Here is a 24,434-nt window from a genome sequence, read left to right on the forward strand (position 1 = left end):
TTCACAGTGTGAATCACTTTATTTTTTTTTAATGATTTAGAAAATGTTTGGGGGGCCACCCGGCAGCCTGTCAGGGGCCAGATTTGAGCCGCGGGCCGTAAGTTGAGTATCACTGCTTCGTATTAACTGACAGTTGATGAGGTTTGTGAGCGTGCTCTCTGTCTGTCTCTGCCTTGTTTATGATGAGACACTAAAAATGAACTTTTCTAGATTGTCCTCTGGCGCTCTGAAAATGTAAAACTGGTCTCTAACACCCAGAATCCCGCACTGGGGGTCACCTTGACTCTCCTTCAGCGTGCATCGCCATATAAAGACAAAACGCCTTTGATTCCTGTTTCTGAAGTGTTGCATGTCACTTCCTTCCTCGTAGATTTGAATAGACGCGTTGTCGGCGGTGACTCAGTGCACTGCCTGTCAAGCAGTGAGCAGCACAGCAGCCAGACGCAGCAGAGACCCAGCAGCCGCCTCGCCTCACCTCTCAGGTAACTGCACACGACATCAGACGGCCTCGCGTCCACGCAGGTGCTCCTGAAGGCCTCACGGTGCGTTCAAAGACTCTAGAAAAGATTTCTGTTCGATTCAGTGTGTTTGCAAAGGCAGAAGAGATCAGAGGAGGAAGCCGCGAGTCTGTAATCCCATGATTTTGCAAGTGAATGTATTTTCATAACGCGGACCTCGGCCGTCCGTCTCTGCGCTCCAGGTTTGTGCGCACAAATAGTCCAAATTCTTAAACAAAGACCACAGCAGCAGCTAAAATTTCAACCTGCATCGCCTACGTTTTGATATCTTTGCACGTTTGACACAGAAACAGTTTCAAAGCGTTTTAAAGAGCTGAAACTGCAGCCAGCAGTTGGAGGCAGAGTGAGGCCTTCAGGGGGAGGAAGCAGAAGTTAAACCAGTGCAGCGAGCCGAGGAGGAAGTTTGTGGTTAGCTTCACTTCAACTGCAGAAAAATCCCTCCGCCAACAGCTCAGCTCGCTGAGCATCCTCAGGTTCTTCTTTATTTCTTAGATTTAGTTCAGAAAAGTGAGACACGTGTGAGGCTGATGAGGCTCTGCACATGCAAATCTGCTGCACGCTCACACACACACACACACACACACACGCCACGCTGCTCACACACACACACACACACACACACACACACACACACACACCACGCTGCTCACACACACTCCTGTTTAATTGTCTCATTTTGATTGCAGAGGTGCAAAGTAATCAAGTACATTTACTCAAATACTGCACTCAGGTGCAGTTTTCTGCTTCGTCATTCAAACGTTGTTTCTTTAAGAAATCAAACGTTGTAAACAGTTTTATACTTTCTGGTACTTGATGCTTCAGCTTCACACACTTCAGACAGAAATATGAACCTTTTCCCTCCACATTAATCTGACAGCTGCAGGTTATAGTTACTACTGTCGATAAGTCATCTATAATACTTAACCCTTTGAAACCAGAGCAACTGTGGTTTGATGAAAACATGAGGAGAAGACAGAGAGCAACTTAACAAGACATGTCCGAAAAACAGCAACACATTAGTAAAAAAATACAAGAAAATAATCTGAAAAGTAGCAAATAAACCAAATAAAGTGAGTGTAAAAAACAACCAAACAAAAAAATATATGAATATATGAAAAATAAAAATTTTGTCCCAACAACCCCCCCCCCCCCATTTTGTGTCCCATTTTTTGTATGAACCTCAAAGATATTCATCTTAAAGTGATTTAAAAAAGAAAGGGAAAAAAAGCATATTCTCACATTTGAGAACTTGAGAAACGCTGAAACCAACTATTTTTTTGTATTTTTAATTTTTACCCAGCGTATGAAACAGTTCATCAGTTAGTGAATATTTTTTGTGAAATCAGATCAAAGGAGAATCTGTTTTTTTAAACAGAAAACTTTACATTTTATTTTGCAAGTTGCATTTCCAACAGAAGACTTCCTGTTTCGTTGTAGCTGCGTATGATTTTGGAGGTTTGTTCCCAGTAAAAGCTGGCATGCTGTGTGCGACAGTTTCTTTTTTTAATTAATTAACCAGTGTGTGTTTAAAATGTACCAAAAATGTAAAAATGTAAATCTAAAATTTTCCCAAGTCGACTTCAAAAGTGTTATTTTTATAACTCAGTCATATCCAGTTTATAGTGATTAAAAAAACAACAATACTAGAAAAAAGCAGCAAGTTTGAGAAACAAGAACAAACGGCTGTTTTTGTCTTTTCTGATGAATTTGTAAAACAGATAATCATTTAATTGTTTATAGAGCTGCAACCATGAATCCATTAAAGAACAAAACAGATGCAGCTAAAAGGAAAGAAACTGTCTGCGGCTCATCAATGAGCCGAAAAAACGCCTTCACTTCCCGAAAAGTCATTCAACAGTCTAAAAGTTAAAATGAGTCGAGCTCCTCTGACTGAAAGTTTCTGATGCTTTCACATTGGAGGTGAGATTTTTTTATTAACCCCTTGAAGACTGTTTGGTGCATTTTAGGTGCTTGTCATTTTTTGATAATTTTGTCTGTGTTCATGCATCCGGCATACATGTCGGTAAAACTGTTTATTTTAGTTTTATCTGTGAGTTTCCAGCTCAGCTCCGACAGTGAGTCTAAAATATCAGGTTTTTGGCCTTTAAATGCTAAAAACCTGATATTTAAAGGGTTAAATTCTGAAAATTAATACATACTTGATATTTATGATTAGGATCGATGTTGGTTAAATAAATAAATAAATAAATAATATTAATGTATGATATTTTTTCATAGCTTGTTTTTAAAAACTGCATTTTGTGTGCAGAGTGATACGAGTGTGTGTGATATTAAATTGGGCCCTAAAGGGTTAATCTTTTCTTTTTTTTCTGACATTCTTTTTTTTTTTTAAAAAAAAGAGCCCCAAATAATTGGGTAACATTAAAAAATACAATATTAATAATAATTTACAGAATGCCTCTTGCATTAACATCACCAAATAAACACGCTTTATGTACAATAATTACTTGAAAAATGGAATAAAATTCCCCCTAACCTTAAATATTCAACCTGGGAACATGTTTTTGGCTACTGTTGAAACTCTTTCCAAGTGTCGTGAAAAAGTTTTATAAAGGCTTAAATCTCACTTGCCCTAAGATGCAGAAACGCTTCTTAAATTTAGATTAAATAAAGTTCCTGTGAGAACCGAATAACCATATAAAAGCCTCCCTCTGCACAGAACCACGTATATAATCACCTTTCGCTGCGATGTTTGATGTGTCTGATATGTAAATAGTCACTAAAACAGCAGAAACATTGATATTAATTCTGAAGTCATTTAAATAATACCTGCTGCTGAAAAGAGTTAATGAAGGAAGTTGAGAAATAAAGTAGAAGTGCAGCGGTTTAAATGTCACACTGAGTCATTTCACTACAAAGAGCTCAAACTGAAGACGAGTTTCAAACTGCTGCCGCGTTTATTTCAGTTCTGCGTCTGCAGCGCCGGCAGAAAACAGCGGCTCCACTCTGCAGACAGCCGGCGCCACATTTACACTGCGAAGCTGCAAAAACACCAAATATCTCTTAAAAGCCATTTGCACACATGAAATCCTCTCAGCTGCTGTAGTTTGATCTGCAGTCTGATGCATGAAAACATTTCCGATGAGACGTCTGAAATCAGATACATTTTATCAGCAAGGATCCGACAGCGAAGGCCGAGCTGAGCAGGAAGCTGTCGACTTGTGATAAATCCTCCGTCCTCTCAGCCGACGAGCTGCTGCAACAGTTCACTGAATTTCAAAGGAGGAAACAACAGAAATGCGTCAGATTTCAGTGCAGGTGGCAAATGGACGATGAGGTTCAGTCATTTCATTCGATTCAGTTTCAAATAAAAGTGCAACGATTTGATGGTTGACAGAAAAAAAAGAATCTGTTTTTGTATATGTTTTTTGGCAAAGTTTCCAAAAATGTCTTTGGTTTCGGTTTCTCAGTTGAGCTGATGGGATCGATGTGATCTTATCGTCAGTGTCTGCAGCTGCACGTGTTTGACAAAATAAAACGTTTAATCTGCTCAGTAACACATCGACGTTTCACTCTGTTCCCTTCTTGGATTTTATTTGACTCTGAATTTGTCATTTTGACTATTTTCCACCTGATGAGGTCATTTTGACCATATTTGGCATTTGGAGGAAATACATGCTATTTCCACTAGGTGACCTGTCACAGTCAATGTAGCTGCTGATCACTGACATATCCCAGACTGTCAGCAGCTACACTCACACACTGACATATCCCAGACTGTCAGCAGCTACCTCACACACTGACATATCCCAGACTGTCAGCAGCTACGCTCACACACTGACATATCCCAGACTGTCAGCAGCTACCTCACACACTGACATATCCCAGACTGTCAGCAGCTACCTCACACACTGACATATCCCAGACTGTCAGCAGCTACGCTCACACACTGACATATCCCAGACTGTCAGCAGCTACGCTCACACACTGACATATCCCAAACTGTCAGCAGCTACACTCACACACTGACATATCCCAGACTGTCAGCAGCTACACTCACACACTGACATATCCCAGACTGTCAGCAGCTACACTCACACACTGACAGATCCCAGACTGTCAGCAGCTACGCTCACACACTGAGGAGGAGGAGACTCAACATCAGTCATTTTTGTGTTTTTTTCCATCTGAAAACATAGTGGCATCGAGACAAAAACCTGGCATTTAAAGGGTTTAAATTCTGAAAATTACTGAGTATTTGATATTTATGATTAGGACTGATGCTGGTTAAAAAATAAAGTTGTGAAAATAGGAAATACAATTAATGTATAATATTTTTTAGAGCTTTACTTTGAAAAGCACATTTTGAGCGATGTGTGTGGGATATTAAAGCGGGGCCTTAAGGGTTAAACAGTGATATTTACCGCTGTTTTTTCCGCTGCGGTTGTTTGTTCTTCGGTAAAGCTTCTTGCTGTCTGAATCAGTTGAGAATGAACATGTTTGAGTTCAATGATCTTTCAGTCGGTTGGAGAGCGATGCAAATGTGATAAAGACATCGAGAAATTAGGGAATCACCAAAGGCTCCACGATACCTTCGTCACTAAAGAAAATAATCACGATACTTTAATTAACGACACGATATTATCACAATATTTCAGTCAGGATACAATATCATTGTGATTTTTTGTTGCTACATATATTATGATTTATTCCGAGTTATTTTTCAACTGTAGATTATGTCTTAGAGGACAACAAGATTTTCACTCTTGTTTTAGGGGTCGACCAATATCGTGTTTTTCAGGGTCAATACCGATTATTTGTAGTTAATGAGACTGATAAATGATGTTTAGACCTGATCTGCATTTACACTGAAACTGAAAATATTTCTGTCTAAATTTAGAATTTGTAATATTACAAATTTCCCTCGACCTGTCCCATAACTATTGTTTTTATACAGCAAATTTATTTTACCAAATATTTGTTGTAAGAAATGATGAATTCGTTTTTAACATCTGCCGGCTGGTTAATGTTCAGTGACGATTTTCCAGAGAAGAAAGCGTTTTGTTTGTGGTGCAGAGGTGTGTGAGATGGACGGAGGCTGAAGAAACCGCAGGACCGACGTTCACGTCCTGAGTTCTGTGTGAAGAGTTTTAGAGTTTTAAGCAACGAAGGCACTTTTTCCAGTTTGGGAAAGATCGTGGTTTTATTTAAATATTTCTTTTGAAAGAAAAACTGGATTTAGGTGAAATTTTGTTTCTGGCCAAACAAAATTTCTAAAAGACAAAAAAATTGAATGAGCAGCACAGACCTGTCAGTATGTTACGTGTGTGATGTAAGAATGTCTGAATGACTTCACAGGGTGTGTGTCCTCTCGTCACGTGTCACCGTCAGGAAGTCGACCGCTCGTCTGCAGAGTTAAAGTCAGTCCTTTTCTTTGTGGTTTAAAGTGGAAAACAAACAACCAGCCTTTTTTTAACGTCCTCCTCCATCTTCACATTTAACGCCGACACCACCAAAAAAGGATCTGCACACACACACACACACACACACACTAACACACACACACACACACACACACACTAACACACACACACACACACACACACACTAACACACACACACACACACACACACACAGAGTGAATCATCACAGACTGAAATAAAATGCCGGCGCGTCATGAGATCACTTACTCCTCTGAATCGCTTCACTCTTCCTCATCGGTGAAACACGATTAAATGCAGTTCAATTAAAACACATAATGTACAAAATTAAAACTATAAACAGTTTTTAAACCTCTGATCGTCTCTTTATGAGCTTTAAAGGAAGAGTCCAACATTTTTGCCGTCTTGTGGAGATGAAAACACCAAACATGAAGCTGCAGGCAGAAGTTTATTAGCTTTAAATAAAATCTGTCAGCAAACAAAATCTAGCCAGCGCGTCCCTGCGGCCAGCGTCCCTCTGCCAGGCGTCCCTGCGGCCAGCGGCGTCCCTGCGACCAGCTGCGTCCCTGACCAGCGCGTCCCTGCGGCCAGCGCGTCCCTGCGGCCAGCGCGTCCCTGCGGCCAGCGCGTCCTGCGGCCAGCGCGTCCTGCAGCCAGCGCGTCCTGCAGGCTCTGACTTTACATTTAAGGATGTTTTTGTGTTCTGTGTCAGTTTCAGGTTCCAAATATGGCCGCCACAACGCCGATCTCTGCCGAGGAGCTGGAGGAACTCCGAGAAGCTTTTGCCAAAATTGGTAAGAGAGCCAACGATGTCATTTCCTCTTTTGTTTTTGATTCAACCTGAGAGCAGAGCAGCAGAAACATTCAAAAAACATTTCTGATTTTCACCAGTTTATACTATTACAATTCCAAAGAAGTTGTGACTTTGTGTAAAACACAAATGAAATGAGCAAATCCTTTTTTTTTTCTTCATCATTTATTTGCACAATTAAAATCAAAACAGCAAAACAACAACATAGAAGCAGATTGTGCAGGTCATACATTTTGAATACATTTTGATTTTTTTTTTAAATATTTAAAAAAATTCTTTGAACATATTGTGTGATTTGTTTTTCTTACATTTTTTGGTGATTTTTAAAGAAAAGGTTTTCTTTTCAGTTGTTTTAAAATTGTTAATTGGTGATTTGAAAGGAGACATTTTGGCTATTGTGTGGTTTTTTTTTTTAAACTTTTGGTGAAATTTCCAGAAAACATTTTGATATTTTCTGAAATCTCCAGGTCTGAAAGGGTTAAAAGTTGTGCTCAGTGTATTCACTTAAGCTCCACACTGCAGGTGTCCTGTATGAAAGTGGCGTGAAGGTTTTGTCCTCTGTCCCCCGTGTGTGACCTCTGACCCCTCTGTCCTCCAGATGTGGACAACAACGGCTTCATCAGTAAAGACGAGCTGACGGAGCTTTTCAAAGCCGCTAACTTGGCGCTGCCGGGCTACAAGGTCCGAGAGATCGTCCAGGAGCTGACCCAGACCAGCGACCAGCTCACCTTTGACGAGTTCACTCAGGTGAGCCTGCAGGTCAAAGGTCACATGGACTCATACACAGGCAGGATGAAGCTGTTTCCTCCAAATTAAAAGACTTTCTGACGTAACTCAGAAATCTACTGAAAGATCGACAGTATATAAAAACACACACAAAAAAATAAACTACGAACAAATGAATAAAATGTTAAAAATCAATAAATACGAAGTCAATAAAATTAAAGAAACAACCATAAATAAAATGTTGCAAAACTATAACTTGCAACAATAAAATGCTGAAAATCATTGAATATGTAGTACAAGACAAAAAGTTACAACAGTAAAAATATTAAAAATAAAGAAAGTCAATAATCAAAAACAATTAACAAAAAATGCCATTTTGCAGGACAAAAAAATTGCAACAATGAAATTTAAAAAATATAAAGTCAATAAAATGAAAAAGAACAAAAAACAGTTTTGCAGGACTTAAAAATACAACAATAATTTTTTTTAAAAATCATTAAAAATAGCAGGGATTAAAAATAATCCAAAAAAAACCTGATAATTAAAACATATTTGCATTACTCTCCCAACTGTTTTTTTTGGGGGGGGGGGTTTTCTGGGCTTTTCTAACCTGTAATGGACAGTTTAAGCGTGAAAGGGGGAGAAAGAGAGAGAGGGGGCGACGTGCAGCAAAGGGTCGAGGCCGGAATCGAACCCGCGGCCGCTGTGGCGAGGATATAACCTCTGTACATGGGGCGCCGCTCTGTCCACTGAGCCACCAGGCGCCCGTCCCCCATTTTTTTAAAACCGTCTTTGACATGAGAAGATGACACTTTCTGTCTCGTTTGTTCCTCCAGGTGGTCCACGGACTGAAGAGCAGCGAGGTGGCGAAGACCTTCAGGAAGGCGATCAATAAGAAGGAGGGAATCTGTAACGTGGCGGGAACCTCAGAGCAGTCGGGCACTCAGCACTCGTACTCCGGTAAAACCGTTTCCTTCATATTCGGCGTCTGATGAGTCCACGTTTCAAAGCGTTGGTGATTTTTAAGGAATGCATTTTGGCATTTTTTTTGTTTGTTTCTAAAATACTTATAGTGATTCCTTTTTTCTTTAAACACTTTTAGTGAATTTTTGGAAAATTTCTTTAAAATTTATGGCAGTTTTTAACAAAAAACATTTTCCCTTTTTCCTTAGATATTTTTTTTCTTTTCTTTTTTTTCTATTTTTTTGTTTTCACAATTTTTTAAAGACAGCATGTTGCCGGTTTGGACAGCATGTTTTCTTTTAAATAAAAAAAAGAGACTTTTTCTTCAAAAGGTTTTTCAGGAATACATTTAGTCGTTTTTTTGTTTCTTAAATACTTTTTGCCGATTAAAAAAAAAAAAACGTTTTTAATTTGTTTTTTGAACATTTTTTTTTTTTTTATCTTATTTTCGTCTGTGTGATCTGACGTGAGGTTTCTCCGCCTGCAGAGGAGGAGAAGGTGGCCTTTGTGAACTGGATCAACAAAGCTCTGGAGAAGGATGCCGACTGTAAACACGTCCTGCCGATGGACCCCAACAGCAACGACCTGTTCACCGCCATGGGAGACGGCATCGTCCTCTGGTACCAGAGTTACACGTCTCAGTAGAGAAACAGTTTGACATTTTGGAAACGGTCATTCCCACGGTCATGGAAAACCTGGAAAACTGTAACCAGGCCGGCAAGTGCTGCAGACACAATCTTTGTGTTTACGCGGACACGAATTCGCTGTTTCATTTCTGAGTTTGAGCCTGTAAACGGCAGATTCTGCTGAAGAGAAACCAGAATCTGCTCACGGACTCTGAAAGAAAAAAGACGTCTTTACAGAAAAACCCGATTTCTCTGTGCTGGCGTAAACTCCAAATTCTGAATATGAGAATAACCAGAATCAACCTCATAAACAGGTTATTCATGTCCACGTGAAAGCCGTCTGTGCGGCGAATTCTTGAAAAATCATGGAAAAGTTTGACATTTTTTTCCATGACAGTCCGTTTGAGCTCGGTGAAAATCTGTTTGTTTTTTTCTAATTTTGTCTCTTGCCGTCATTTTAAATGCGAATGTTCGATGTTTTAGGCTCTCTTTGGTCTGACTTTACAGTCGATTTAATATTTTTGAATTAGCCAATTTTTGTTGAACAAAACAAGACATTTAAGAAACCTGGAGCGAGTATTTCAGCCTTTGAATTCGAGTAAATTGGTGTGATTTCTTTCAAACATGAAAAAAGGCAATGAGCAACTTAGTAATACATCTCTTTCAAATTGCAAGAAATGAGCGGATTTAGATTTTTTTTAAAGAGAGCTAAAGAAAAATTACCATGGCAAACAGCACGGAAAAAAACTATAATTATCATAATTACATTTGTAAAATTATGTCACATTATTATTATAAGTTTTTAAAGGATTTTTTCAAGGTCAAGTCTGTGTTTTTAACTTTATTTTAATTTATTTTATTTTATTCTTTTTCTCAGTGTAATTTTCTTTTACTTTCTACAAATTTCTTGCTAATTTTCAGTCACTTCTCTTGTTGCTTGTTGTGTTTTTTTCATGAAAGAAATCAAGCCAGTTTGCTCAGGTTTTAAAGGGTTAATGAAGAGCGTGAGCAGACGTGCGAGTCGGTGTGAACGCGTGACTCTCGGAGACAAAGAGACGACGTGTGATTCCCAAAATGTCAGAGTGTTCCTGTAAAGCTGTGCTTCACCGTGTGAACGCGTCCTAACAGTTAAATGTTCTCTGTCGTTAGTAAGATGATCAACCTTTCTGTCCCCGACACCATCGACGAGAGGACCATCAACAAGAAGAAGCTCACGCCGTTCACCATCCAGGTGAGACAGGAAGTCACGTGACGTCAGAGCCACAAAAACTGGACTGTAAAATCCCGTAAACGTGTTCGTCCCTCTGAAATCTGAGTCGCACAAACACGCTCAGAAAATTGGACAGGAAGTCGAGTTATTTAACCGGACTCGGCGTTCTGAGCGCGCTCCTTGTCGCCCGCCGGCCTCCCTCTGTGGTTAGGGACTGTCTGTTATTTATGAGGGGGGCGGGGCTGTGTTAAAAACAACATACGCACTGAGGAGGGACGTGAGTTTTCATTTTGGCTTTGGTGAAGAAAACAAACCCGCGAGCCAGCGGGTTTGAGAAGCGTGTTTTTTTGTTTTTCTTTAACTATTTTGGCGATTTTTAAACCGAACTTTAGATTTGGGTGATTTTTTTTGTTTAGGAAAACAGAATTTGATTTTTTTTGTTTTTTTGCTATTTTGTACAAAACTTAAAATTTGGGATGATTTTTTTTCTTTTCTCTCCATTTATTCTTTCTCTTCTTTTAGGAAAGCGGGTTTGGATTGCCTGTTTTCATTAACAGTTTTTGGCAATTTTACTTTTTATTTTGTGACGTTTCTTAACTTAAAATTTTAGGCAATCTTTTCTAAAATCTTTTTTAAAAGGCATGTTTTCTTTAAAAAAAAATGCCAAAATGACACCATTTATTAGCTAAAAAGGGGTTGAAGCTGTGAAACTTCGTCCATGATGTTTGGGAACTGCCGGTATTTTTTGTCACAGATAATTACAATCGGACCCAAAAAAAAGGGCAGATTCAGCTGAACTTTGCGCCGTGTTTGTTCTGTAACATCGTGAAGACAAATATCAGGTGAATCGGACCGTGAGGCGGAGCAGGCAGCCGCCGCAGCGATGCACGGCTCTTTGTGTTTACATCCTGCCTCGTGTCGTTGCGTCCGACAGGAGAACCTGAATCTGGCTCTGAACTCGGCGTCGGCCATCGGCTGCCACGTGGTGAACATCGGAGCCGAGGACCTGAAGGAGGGCAGGCAGCACCTGGTCCTCGGTCTGCTGTGGCAGGTCATCAAGATCGGACTGTTCGCCGACATCGAGCTGAGCAAGAACGAAGGTCAGTCCGTGTGTGTGTGTGTGTGTGTGTGTGTGTGTGTGTGTGTGTGTGTGAGAGCATCAGCAGCTCTCATCATGACATGACAGTTCAACATTTTGTCACGTCGATGCTTTTGTGCAGAGATTATTATTTATTTTTTATCTTTTTTTTAACTTTTATTTAACATAAATATAACATTAAAAACACGACACAGAGGAAATGTTCACAGTGAGTTTACATACTTAGCATATTTTTGGTCTTTTCACATCCATCTTCAGCATTACTAAGTACATATTCAGTGGTAGTATTACTTCTCAGAAAGTACTTTTAATTCGACAAACCTCCAACTTTGCTGTTTACAGTCTAAAGAGAAAAGTCGCACGAGAAGCTGAAAACCAGAACTGAAGCACAAAGAGACGAAACGCCGTCTCGTCTCGTCTCGTTCTCACACAGAAGTTTAGTTCTCAAAGTGCAGATCCTCATATTGGTTTGAATATGTGTGCGTGCGTGTGTGTCTGTGTGTTTGTGTGTGCGTGCGTGTGTGTGTCTGTGTGTTTGTGTGTGCGTGCGTGTGTGTGTCTGTGTGTTTGTATGTGTCTGTGTGTTTGTGTGTGCGCGTGTGTGTGTCTGTGTGTGTGTGCGTGCGTGTGTGTGTTTGTGTGTGTGTGTGTGTGCGTGCGTGCGTGCGTGTGCAGCTCTGGTGGCTCTGCTGCGTGACGGAGAGAGTCTGGAGGATCTGATGAAACTTTCCCCCGAGGAGCTGCTGCTGCGTTGGGCCAACTATCACCTGGAGGAGGCCGGCTGCACCAAAATCAACAACTTCAGCTCCGACATCAAGGTGAGTGCACGCACACACACACACACACACACACACACACACAAACACAGAGTGAATCATCACAGACTGAAATAAATGCTCTGAGTCATGTGATCACTCTGCCTCATAAACAGAAACATGATTCAATGCAAATAAATTCAAACACATAAAAATTGAAACTATAAACAGTTTCTAAACCTCTGACTCAAGGCAGAGACAGACAGAGAGCACGCTCACAAACCTCATCAACTGTCAGTTAATACGAAGCAGTGATACTCAACTACATGCTCAAATCTGGCCCCTGACAGGCTGCCGGGTGGCCCCCCAAACATTTTCTAAATCATTAAAAAAAAATAAAGTGATTCACACTGTGAAAAGTTTTTGTCCTTTTAGTCTCCATAAGGTGTCAGAGACATAAAACAGCATCAAAATAGAGCTTGTTGATCAAAAAAAGAGCCAGAGGAGGATCCCCCACACCCCCACAGAGGACACAGAATCCTAAATCCAGAATCCTAGCAATGTCTTGAAATCCTACAAAAAGTCCTAGAAATGTCCTAAAGCTCTAGAAATAACCTTAAAATCTGAGAAATGTCCTAAAATCCTAGAAATGTCATGAAGTCCTTGAAACATCTCAAAATGATAAAATCTAAAAAAATGTCTTAAAATTGCTAAAATGTCCTAAAATCATGAATTCAAAGAGGTGCAGCTCATCTCTGCTGCAGGACACACACCAGGACAGGTGCACTGTGGGTAATTATGATTAGGACTGATGTTGGTTAAAAAACAGCGATACGAGTGTGTGTGATATTGAGGCGGGCCCTAAGGGGTTAAATACGTTTTTATTTCTTCTGTTTGAGGTCAGATCTCTTGAATCTGCAGTCGTTTCCAAACTTTTTTTGTGTGTGTTTTTCAGGACTCAAAGGCGTACTACAACCTGCTGAACCAGGTGGCCCCCAAAGGAGACGAGGAGGGCGTCCCCCCGATCGCCATCGACATATCAGGACTGCGGGTGAGACACTCGCACGTCGCCGGCGCTCACGTCGCCGGCCGACGCGCCGTATAAACTGATGCAGCCAAAACATTCTCCCAAAACTGAAGCTCTCTGTTTGACATTTTCTCTGAGTTGCCAGAGCTTCCAGAAATAACCACATTTTAGGGAAATCTGGATTTAACGCAGAAAACCGAACACCTGGAATATTCTTTAGTTTGAGTAAATGTCACGATGTCTCTCGTGTGGAGCTGAAACATGACGAGAGAAAACACATAAAATACTTTCAATACTTTTTCATGATTAATCCAACAAATACTTAGTCAAATATACTAAATATGATATTTTTATGGTCAGATTTACATAACAATTAATTTACCCGCAAGTAAATGTAAAAAAAAAAATTTAAATTTATTTTTTTTTCTAAAAACAAACAAAAGCAAATTCTAATAACTGTATATTTTAAATAATAGCGTTATAGTCTATTAGTCTTTCCATGTCACTGCTGTCATGATATTAATATTGAAATTATAATATTATTAATAAATAATAATAATAAATATATAAAATAATAATTTACAATAGTAAGAATTTTATTATGTTATAAAGTCATATATTATTATTATTATTGATATGGAGATATAATTATTGAGTTTAATTAATGATCTCATCAGGTCAGTTGAAATATTGTATTATAAAAGTGTATCAAACTCACAGAAACGTAGCCAATAAATTCGTTTCGTCGACGCTCTGAGACAAACATTAAGTGTGTGTCACAGAAATAAAGTTCAGCGTTCATTTAAAGCGTTCTGATGAGACGTGTGGACTGACCTGAAGCTGAGACGTCGTCCTCGTGGTCTCTCTGCAGGAGAAGGAGGACCTGAAGCGAGCCGAGCTCATGCTGGATCAGGCCGACCGGCTCGGCTGCAGACAGTTCGTCATGCCGACAGACGTCGTCCGCGGAAACCCAAAACTGAACCTGGCTTTCGTTGCCAATCTGTTCAACAAGTACCCGGCTCTGAAGAAACCCGAGAACCAGGACATCGACTGGAGCGCCATCGAAGGTAAATCAGACTTTGTCCTCTCTCTCCACTCGCCTCCGTCACTGTTTAAGTGTCCGTGTGAAGGTCAAAGGTCAGGGTCTGATGGAACAAGAACAAACAGAACAGCCTTTTTTCCTGTTATATCTTTATTCATTTTTGAAATAACTCCATAAAAGTTGTCAAAAAGTATTGATGAAGGAATGTGTGTGTGTCGTCTTTTTAACGAGGGGTCACTGTGTTAAAACAGCGTTGTGAATTTTTGTGCATTATGTCCTATTTTGTATTTTAATGTTGTTTTATCTCATGATTTTGTACGCTTGCAGTTCGTTTTTATTTATTTATTTTTTTTATCGCATCCCATTTGAGATTACAACACAATACAAAGCAAGTGTTATCTTCAGGTTTTTACAGATACCAGCAAAAAAAACATACATTAAATAAATGTGAGAGAAATATATATAAATTACCAATGTTCTAGCAAAAAAATCATTAAAAAAATCCAAATCTGCAGTTTATGTTGATTAAGAGCTTTTTTTCTCATCTCTCATGCTTCATCCAGATAACGAGCTCATCTAAATACTTCATACGACAATAACCACCTTAATCTTTGAGCATCATCCGTATGTTTCAAATCTGTATCTGATTTTATGTTACGAAACAAGCAGAAACAAAATGAAAGTAGTTTCCTGTCAAACAACGAACACAACAAATCTGCTTTTTTTTTAAATTCATAAACTGTTCAGATTCATCCGTCAGTGGAAAAAACAGATCTCAGCTGCACACAGGGATCTCTGATCTTTATTAAATCAGTGGCCTACTCTCTCTTGTAAAAGAGATATTTTTAAAATAAAATTAAAACAAAGAAAACTTCCTGTTGATGTTTCAGGTGAGACGAGGGAGGAGCGGACCTTCAGGAACTGGATGAACTCTCTGGGGGTCAATCCTCGGGTCAACCACCTCTACGCGTAACGCTCTTCTTCTTCTTCCTCCCTGTTTTTAAATCTGCTTCACATTTCATATCTTCAAAAGCAGATGGAGTTTAATAATTGTCCTGATGGTGGCGCTGCAGGACAGCTCATGTGATTTGGTGATTTTTGAAGAAAAAATGCCCTCCGGATCCACAGCCGAGGGTTTGGAGGACATGTTTTTCTTTTTCTTTTTTTTCTTAAAAAGATTCAAGGAAAAAAAAGGCAGAATGTTTTCCTGAAAAATCCACCAAAAATTTAAAGGACAAAAATTGTCAAAATGTTGTCTCCAAATTTTGACAAAAATGTTTTTGTGTAAAAAACTGCCAAAATAGAGCTGCAGAAGGGTCATGTGATGTAAACTCTGTGTGTGTGTGTGTGTGTGTGTGTGTTACAGAGACATCGACGACGCTCTGGTGATCTTCCAGTTGTACGAGAAGATTAAGGTGCCGGTGGACTGGGACAAAGTCAACAAGCCCCCCTACCCCAAACTGGGCAGCAACATGAAGAAAGTACGACTGAAACATTAATTAATTTAATTTATTTATTTAATAGGAAGAATGTGAATTAACAAAGTACAGACAGACTGCAGGAGCTGATGTTTCCCTCAGAGAGATTATAGTTGATGCTCAGCACCTGTAGGAGGGGCCAAAGGGGTCGGGTGCGATGTGAGCTGGGCGTCGGTCGAAGGCGGGGGCCTTGGCGGTCTGATCCGATCCGATAGTTGGTGACTGCTATTACGTTTGTGGGAAATTTATGACGTTTGTGGGATAATTACCTTAAGCCTGCAGATTTGTTTCACCTTTTGGGTTTATTACGTTTGTGGGTGTCACAGACCCCCTCCGGTAAAAACACATTCAAATATCTGAACTTCCTGTCTGTTCCAGCTGGAGAACTGTAACTACGCCGTCGAGCTGGGAAAGACGAAGGCCAAATTCTCTCTGGTGGGAATCGCAGGTCAGGACCTGAACGCAGGGAATCGAACCCTCACCCTCGCTCTGCTCTGGCAGCTCATGAGGAGGTAACAACACGTCTTTGTATTTTCGGAGAGGTAAAGAGAGTAATTGCTCTGCTTCATTGTCCAAAAAAACTCCTTTAAAGGAATACTCTGCCAAAAATTTATATACCGAGAGTCAGATTTGGAGCTCAGTTTCAGAAGTATCTGCACGTCTTTAAAAACCGTGAATTAAAGAGACCTTGGAAGGCATCTGAAGAAGCTTTTATTTTGAAACCCGTCCCCCGGCTGCTGTCTGTTTCCTCAGATACACCCTGAACATCCTGGAGGACCTCGGCGATGGGCAGAAAGTGAACGACGACACCATTGTGTCCTGGGTGAACGACACGCTCACACAGGCCGGAAAACCCACCATCTCCAGCTTCAAGGTAACATTCGTTCTTCATTCAGGCAATATCTAGGCCCTGGAAAACTTTTGGAAAACTAAACATACCCTGAAGTTTAATAGAATAAAACATGATGTGTTCAAGGACAGTTGGAAATGTGAAAATCAAACGATAATTCCTGTTTTTACAGTTTCCTGCTTATAAATTGTCATTTTTCGTTGATTTTTAAAGAAAACATAGCCTTTTCCTTTAAATATTGCCAAAAAAAAGAAGAAAAGAAGAAAAAAAAGCCTCATTTATTTTTGCTTGAAATATTAACTTTTTTTTTTTGAATCGCCAAAAAAATTTAATGAAAAAGAAGAAGGCCAATATTTTTAAAAGTAAAAATGGCTACTAAACCTCAAATTTCTAAAAAAGGAAAATTGCCTAAATGTTTTCTTTAAAAATCACCAATTTGTTTTTTATTTATTGATTTTTTCTAATAGCTAAAAGTGTGAAAATCAGTAGTCATTTCAGAGACTGTATGGTCTTCAAAATTTGCCTCAAAGTCACGGAAGCATTAACTTCAGTCATGAAAATTTGTCATTAAAATGTGTTTTACAGATATATTTTACAATCATTTTGTTGTTAATTATAAGCTCACATTATTTGGGATTTTTCAGTGTTTTCTTTTTTAGTTAAGCGCTTTTTTCTGTGCCAAAGTCCTGGCTCCAAAATGTAAGAATTTGCAAAATGTTTTGTAATGTTTTAAGGATTTTGTTGCCTAGAAATGATGTAATATGGTGTCAATAAACTGTCCACAACTGAAGCCGTGTACAAAACCAAATACAGAAGTTTGAAGGTTTTATAAACCACTATATTTTTAAAAACTGCCAGGAAAAAATATCCTATGTATTAGATCAGATGTTCAATTATGACCTGAATTTTTTTAAGTATTTATATCATGTTTTAGGTCATACAGGCAAAAAGAATGCCCACCACATCTTAATGAAGTCCCAATAAATGTGTACTTTTTGCTTTAAGGAGCAGTTTGACTGTAAGCAGTATTTTTGTGTGTGTAGGACGGATCGATCAGCAGCAGTATGCCGGTTCTGGACCTGATCGATGCCATCCAGCCGGGATCCATCAGATACGACCTGCTGAAGACAGAAGACCTGACTGAAGAAGAGAAGCTCAACAACGCAAAGTAAGAACACATTTATTTGGTAATTATTTCACAAAATTGACCTCTTGGAGAACTAAAGAGAGCCACACACAGAGAGGGCCAGAGAAAACCTGGTCAGAGTGCAAACTTTGCAAAAATGTCACAGTACAGTACGTCATAAACTTTTTCAAAAAAAGGTCATAGTATATAGTAAGTGGTATTTCACGTGAAACCATCTAATCCGAGACATGTTGTGTTATCAAAAACACTATTAAAATTTAATAGAGAAGAGAATAAAACACTATATACACCCTGCCTATGTGTATACTGTGCAATTAAAACATGAAACATTTTATGAATATAAATTTATGAAATAAAATGCCAAGAAATTCACAAGTTAGGAATACTTCGAAGACCTCCTCAATCCCACCGACACGCCTTCCGGTGAGGAAGCAGGGCCTGGGGACTCGGGGGTGGGTGGGCTGAGGTTGCCAAGGTGGTCAAAAAGCTCCTTGCTGGCAGGGCCCCAGGGGTGGATGAGGTCCGCCCAGAGTTCCTTAAGGCCCTGGATGTTGTGGGGCTGTCGTGGTTGACACGACTCTGCAACATTGCGTGGACATCGGGGACAGTGCCTCTGGACTAGCAGATTGGGGTGGTGGTCCCTCTTTTTAAGAAGAGGGACCGGAGGGTGTGTTCCAACTATAGGGGGATCACACTCTTCAGTCTCCCTGGTAAGGTCTATTCAGGGGTACTGGAGATGAGGGTCCGCCCGGATAGTCAAACCTTGGATCCAGAAGGAGCAATGCGGTTTTCGTCCTGGTCGTGGAACTGTGGACCAGCTCTGGACCCTTGGCAGGATCCTTGAGGGTGCATGGGAGTTTGCCCAACCAGTCCACATGTGCTTTGTGGACTTGGAGAAGGCATTCGACCATGTCCCTCGGGGAGTCCTGTGGGGGGTTTTCCGGGAGTATGGAGTATCAGACCCCCTGATACGGGCTGTCCGTTCCCTGTACGACCAGTGCCGGAGCTTGGTCCACATTGCCGGCAGTAAGTCGGACTTGTTTCCAGTGAGGGTTGGACTCCGCCAGGGCTGCCCTTTGTCACTGATTCTGTTCATAACTTTTATGGACAGAATTTCTAGGTGCAGCCAGGGTGTTGAGGGGGTCCGGTTTGGTGACCTCAGGATGGGGTCGCTGCTTGTTGCAGATGATGTGGTCCTATTGGCTTCATCGCGCCGTGACCTTCAGCTCTCACTGGATCGGTTCACAGCCAAGTGTGAAGTGGCCGGGATGTGAATCAGCACCTCCGAATCCAAGGTCATGGTTTTCAGCTGGAAAAGGGTGCAGTGCCCCCTCCGGATTGGGGAGGAGATCCTGCCCCAAGTGGACGAGTTTAAGTAACTCGGGGTCTTGTTCACGAGTGAGGGAAGGATGGAGCAGGAGATCGAGAGGTGGATCAGTGCAGCGTCTGCAGTGATGCGCACTCGATTTACTGGTCGATCTTCGTTCCTACCCTCACCTATGGTCACGAGCTTTGGGTAGTGACCGAAAGAACAAGATCGCAGGAACAAGCAGGCGAAATGAGCTTCCTCCGTAGGGCGGCTGGGCTCTCCCTTCGAGAAATGGTGAAATGCTCAGTCATCCGGGAGGAGCTCGGAGTAGAGCCGCTGCTCCTCCGCATTGAGAAGATCCAGATGAGGTGGCTCGGGCATCTAATTAGGATGCCTCCCTAGTGAGGTCTTCAGGACACGTCCCACTGGTAGGAGGCCCCAGGGAAGACCCAGGACATGCTGGAGAGACTTTGTCTCTCAGCTGGCCTGGGAACGCCTCGGGATTCCCCAGGAAGAGCTGGATGAAGTGGCCGGGGAGAGGAAAGTCTGGATGGATGAATGGCATTTTTTGACATTTTTCGCATTATTGTGGTCTTGCTTTTTTGGTAATTTTTTTTAACATTCCACATTATGATGTTTATTGCACTTTTTGCATCATTCTATGCTATGGCTTGTCTCAACACGCTTTTTAATGCAGTTTTTTAGCCTTTTTCGGGAGATGTTATTTTTTGACATTTTTGCCATACTATAGCCTTGCTTTTTGGGTCAATTTTTTGACATGAAATATTTTATTGTTTTTGGCAGTTTTTTGAATCTTTCTATGCTATGGCGTGTCTCAACACGCTATTTAATGTAGTTTTACACTGTTTTCAACAGTTTTTGTAATATGTCCTTTTTAGACGTTTTTGCCATACTATAGCCTTGCTTTTTGTGTCATTTTTTAGACATGCCATATTTTATTGTTTTTGGCCATTTTTGAAACTTTCTATGCTATGGCGTGTCTAGAAACGCTATTTACTGCAGTTTTAAAATGTTTTCAGGGGTTTTTGTCATATGTCATTTTTTGACTTTTTTGCCATACTATAGCCTTGCTTTTTGGGTCCTACCCCCGCCGGATCGGGCCGCTTTTTGGGTCATATTTTAAACACTCTACATTTAGGTGTTTTCATTCGTTTTTGCAACTTTCTATGCTATGGCGTTTCTAGACACGGTAAATACTGGAGTTGTAAACTGTTTTCAGCAGTTTTTGGGACATGCCATTTTTTGACGTTTTTGCCATACTATAGCCTTGCTTCTAGGGTCATTTTTTCGACATGCCATATTTTATTGTTTTTGGCCGTTTTGGAAACTTTCTATGCTATGGCGTGTCTCAACACACTATTTAATGTAGTTTTACATTGTTTTCAACAGTTTTTGAGATATGTTATTTTTTGACGTTTTTGCCATACTATAGCCTTGCTTTTTGGGTCATGTTTTCGACATGCCATATTTCATTGTTTTTGGTCGCTTTTGAAACTTTCTATGCCATGGCGTGTCTCAGCATTATATTTAATGTAGTTTTACATTGTTTTCAACAGTTTTTGAGATATGTCATTTTTTGACGTTTTTGCCATACTATAGCCTTGCTTTTTGGGTCATTTTTTCGACATGCCATATTTTATTGTTTTTGGCCGTTTTTGAAACTTTCTATGCCATGACATGTCTCAACACGCTATTTAATGTAGTTTTACACTGTCTTTAACAGTTTTTGGAACATGCCATTTTTTGACGTTTTTGCCATACTATAGCTTTGCTTCTAGGGTCATTTTTTGACATGCCATATTTTATTGTTTTTGGCCATTTTTGAAACTTTCTATGCTATGGCGTGTCTAGAAACGCTATTTACTGCAGTTTTAAACTGTTTTCAGGAGTTTTTGAAACATGCCATTTTTTGACGTTTTTGCCATACTATAGCCTTGCTTTTTGAGTCATTTTTTCGACATGCCATATTTTACTGTTTTTGGCAGTTTTTGAGACTTTCTATGCTATGGCGTGTCTAGAAACGCTATTTACTGCAGCTTCAAATTGTTTTCAGGGATTTTTGTGATATGTCAATTTTTGCCATTTTTGCCATACTATAGCCTTGCTTTTTGGGTCATTTTTTCGACATTAAATATTTTATTGTTTTTGGCAGTTTTTTAAAACTTTCTATGCTATGGCGTGTCTAGAAACGCTATTTACTGCTGTTTTAAACTGTTTTCAGGAGTTTTTGAAACATGCCATTTTTTGACGTTTTTGCCATACTTTTGCCTTGCTTTTTGAGTCATTTTTTTGACATGCCATATTTTATGTTTTTTGGCCGTTTTTGTGACTTTCCATGCTATGGCGTGTCTAGAAACGCTATTTACTGCTGTTTTAAACTGTTTTCAGGAGTTTTTGAAACATGCCATTTTTTGACGTTTTTGCCATACTATAGCCTTGCTTTTTGAGTCATTTTTTTGACATGCCATATTTTATGTTTTTTGGCTGTTTTTGAGACTTTCCATGCTATGGCGTGTCTAGAAACGCTATTTACTGCTGTTTTAAACTGTTTTCAGGAGTTTTTGAAACATGCCATTTTTTGACGTTTTTGCCATACTATAGCCTTGCTTTTTGAGTCATTTTTTCGACATGAAATATTTAATTGTTTTTGGCAGTTTTTTGAAACTTTCTTTGCTATGGCGTGTCTAGAAAGTCTATTTACTGCAGTTTTAAATTGTTTTCAGAAGTTTTTGGGACATGCCATTTTTTGACGTTTTTGCCATACTATAGCCTTGCTTTTTGAGTCATTTTTTTGACATGCCATATTTTATGTTTTTTGGCCGTTTTTGAGACTTTCCATGCTATGGCGTGTCTAGAAACGCTATTTACTGCTGTTTTAAACTGTTTTCAGGAGTTTTTGAAACATGCCATTTTTTGACGTTTTTGCCATACTATAGCCTTGCTTTTTGAGTCATTTTTTCGACATGAAATATTTTATTGTTTTTGGCCGTTTTTGAGACTTTCCATGCTATGGCGTGTCTAGAAACACTATTTACTGCTGTTTTAAACTGTTTTCAGGAGTTTTTGAAACGTGCCATTTTTTGACGTTTTTGCCATACTATAGCCTTGCTTTTTGAGTCATTTTTTTCTACATGCCATATTTTATGTTTTTTGGCCGTTTTGGAAACTTTCTATGCTATGGCGTGTCTCAACACGCTATTTAATGTAGTTTTACACTCTTTTCAACAGTTTTTGGAACATGCCATTTTTTGACGTTTTTGCCATACTATAGCCTTGCTTTTTGAGTCATTTTTTCGACATGCCATATTTTACTGTTTTTGGCAGTTTTTTGAAACTTTCTTTGCTATGGCGTGTCTAGAAAGTCTATTTACTGCAGTTTTAAATTGTTTTCAGAAGTTTTTGGGACATGCAATTTTTTGACGTTTTTGCCATACTATAGCCTTGCTTTTTGGGACATTTTTTTGACATGCCATATTTTATTGTTTTTGGCCGTTTTTGAGACTTTCCATGCTATGGCGTGTCTAGAAACGCTATTTACTGCTGTTTTAAACTGTTTTCAGGAGTTTTTGAAACATGCCATTTTTTGACGTTTTTGCCATACTATAGCCTTGCTTTTTGTGTCATTTTTTTGACATGCCATATTTTATTGTTTTTGGCCGTTTTGGAAACTTTCGACGCTATGGCGTTTCTAGAAACACTATTTACTGCAGTTTTAAACTGTTTTCAGGAGTTTTTGAAACATGCCATTTTTTGACGTTTTTGCCATACTATAGCCTTGCTTTTTGAGTCATTTTTTCAACATGAAATATTTTATTGTTTTTGGCCATTTTGGAATCTTTCTACGCTATGGCGTGTCTCAGCACACTATTTAATGTAGTTTTACATTGTTTTCAACAGTTTTTGAAACATGCCATTTTTTGACGTTTTTGCCATACTATAGCCTTGCTTTTTGAGTCATTTTTTCAACATGAAATATTTTATTGTTTTTGGCCGTTTTTGAGACTTTCCATGCTATGGCGTGTCTAGAAACGCTATTTACTGCTGTTTTAAACTGTTTTCAGGAGTTTTTGAAACATGCCATTTTTTGACGTTTTTGCCATACTATAGCCTTGCTTTTTGAGTCATTTTTTCGACATGCCATGTTTTACTGTTTTTGGCAGTTTTTTGAAACTTTCTATGCCATGGCGTATCTAGAAACGCTGTTTACTGCAGTTTTAAATTGTTTTCAGAAGTTTTTGGGACATGCAATTTTTTGACGTTTTTGCCATACTATAGCCTTGCTTCTTGGGTAGTTTTTTCGACATGCCAAATTTTATTGTTTTTGGCTGTTTTTGAAACTTTCTATGCTATGGCATGTCTAAACACGCTATTTACTGCAGTTTTAAACAGTTTTCAGCAGTTTTTGGGACATGCCATTTTTTGACGTTTTTGCCATACTATAGCCTTGCTTCTTGGGTAATTTTTCGACATGCCAAATTTTATTGTTTTTGGCTGTTTTTGAAACTTTCTATGCTATGGCATGTCTAAACACGCTATTTACTGCAGTTTTAAACAGTTTTCAGCAGTTTTTGGGACATGCCATTTTTTGACGTTTTTGCCATACTATAGCCTTGCTTCTTGGGTCATTTCTTCGACATGCCAAATTCAATTGTTTTTGGCTTTTTTTGAAACTTTCTGTGCTATGGCGTGTCTGAACACGCTATTTACTGCAGTTTTAAACAGTTTTCAGCAGTTTTTTTAGCATGCCATTTTTTGACGTTTTTGCCATACTATAGCCTTGCTTCTTGGGTCATTTTTTCGACATGCCAAATTGTATTGTTTTTGGCTGTTTTTGAATCTTTCTATGCTATGGTGAGTCTAAACACGCTATTTACTGCAGTTTTAAACAGTTTTCAGCAGTTTTTGGGACATGCCAATTTTTGACGTTTTTGCCATACTATAGCCTTGCTTCTTGGGTAGTTTTTTCGACATGCCAAATTTTATTGTTTTTGGCTGTTTTTGAAACTTTCTATGCTATGGCATGTCTAAACACGCTATTTACTGCAGTTTTAAACAGTTTTCAGCAGTTTTTTGAACATGCCATTTTTGATCGTTTTTGCCATACTATAGCCTTGCTTTTTGGGTGATTTTTTCGACATGACAAATTTTATTGTTTTTGGCTGTTTTTGAAACTTTCTATGCTATGGCGAGTCTAAACACGCTATTTACTGCAGTTTTAAACAGTTTTCAGCAGTTTTTGGGACATGCCATTTTTTGACGTTTTTGCCATACTATAGCCTTGCTTCTTGGGTCATTTTTTCGACATGCCAAATTCAATTGTTTTTGGCTTTTTTTGAAACTTTCTGTGCTATGGCGTGTCTAAACACGCTTATTTACTGCAGTTTTAAACAGTTTTCAGCAGTTTTTGAGCATGCCATTTTTTGACGTTTTTGCCATACTATAGCCTTGC

General features: G+C 39.4%; 1 protein-coding gene across 1 annotated transcript in view; it reads left to right on the forward strand.

Moving 5' to 3' along the window:
* The first annotated feature begins 337 nt into the window (after positions 1-337).
* The window catches only part of lcp1 (lymphocyte cytosolic protein 1 (L-plastin)), a 51,971-nt gene continuing 27,874 nt past the window's right edge, over positions 338-24,434 (forward strand). Inside the window, exons 1-15 of the mRNA XM_088083802.1 lie at positions 338-482; positions 6,634-6,715; positions 7,331-7,479; positions 8,295-8,418; positions 8,909-9,041; positions 10,197-10,278; positions 11,192-11,357; positions 12,032-12,174; positions 13,067-13,162; positions 14,010-14,205; positions 15,071-15,149; positions 15,547-15,661; positions 16,037-16,170; positions 16,412-16,532; positions 17,552-17,676. Coding sequence (XP_087939928.1) covers positions 6,649-6,715; positions 7,331-7,479; positions 8,295-8,418; positions 8,909-9,041; positions 10,197-10,278; positions 11,192-11,357; positions 12,032-12,174; positions 13,067-13,162; positions 14,010-14,205; positions 15,071-15,149; positions 15,547-15,661; positions 16,037-16,170; positions 16,412-16,532; positions 17,552-17,676 — 1,730 coding nt within the window. The 5' untranslated portion in view covers positions 338-482; positions 6,634-6,648. The remainder of the gene's footprint in view (positions 483-6,633; positions 6,716-7,330; positions 7,480-8,294; positions 8,419-8,908; positions 9,042-10,196; positions 10,279-11,191; positions 11,358-12,031; positions 12,175-13,066; positions 13,163-14,009; positions 14,206-15,070; positions 15,150-15,546; positions 15,662-16,036; positions 16,171-16,411; positions 16,533-17,551; positions 17,677-24,434) is intronic.

Source organism: Plectropomus leopardus, chromosome 10, assembly GCF_026936395.1.
Source record: "Plectropomus leopardus strain MGB_pleo_1.0 chromosome 10, ASM2693639v1, whole genome shotgun sequence".
Classification (NCBI taxonomy): Eukaryota; Metazoa; Chordata; class Actinopteri; order Perciformes; family Serranidae; genus Plectropomus; species Plectropomus leopardus.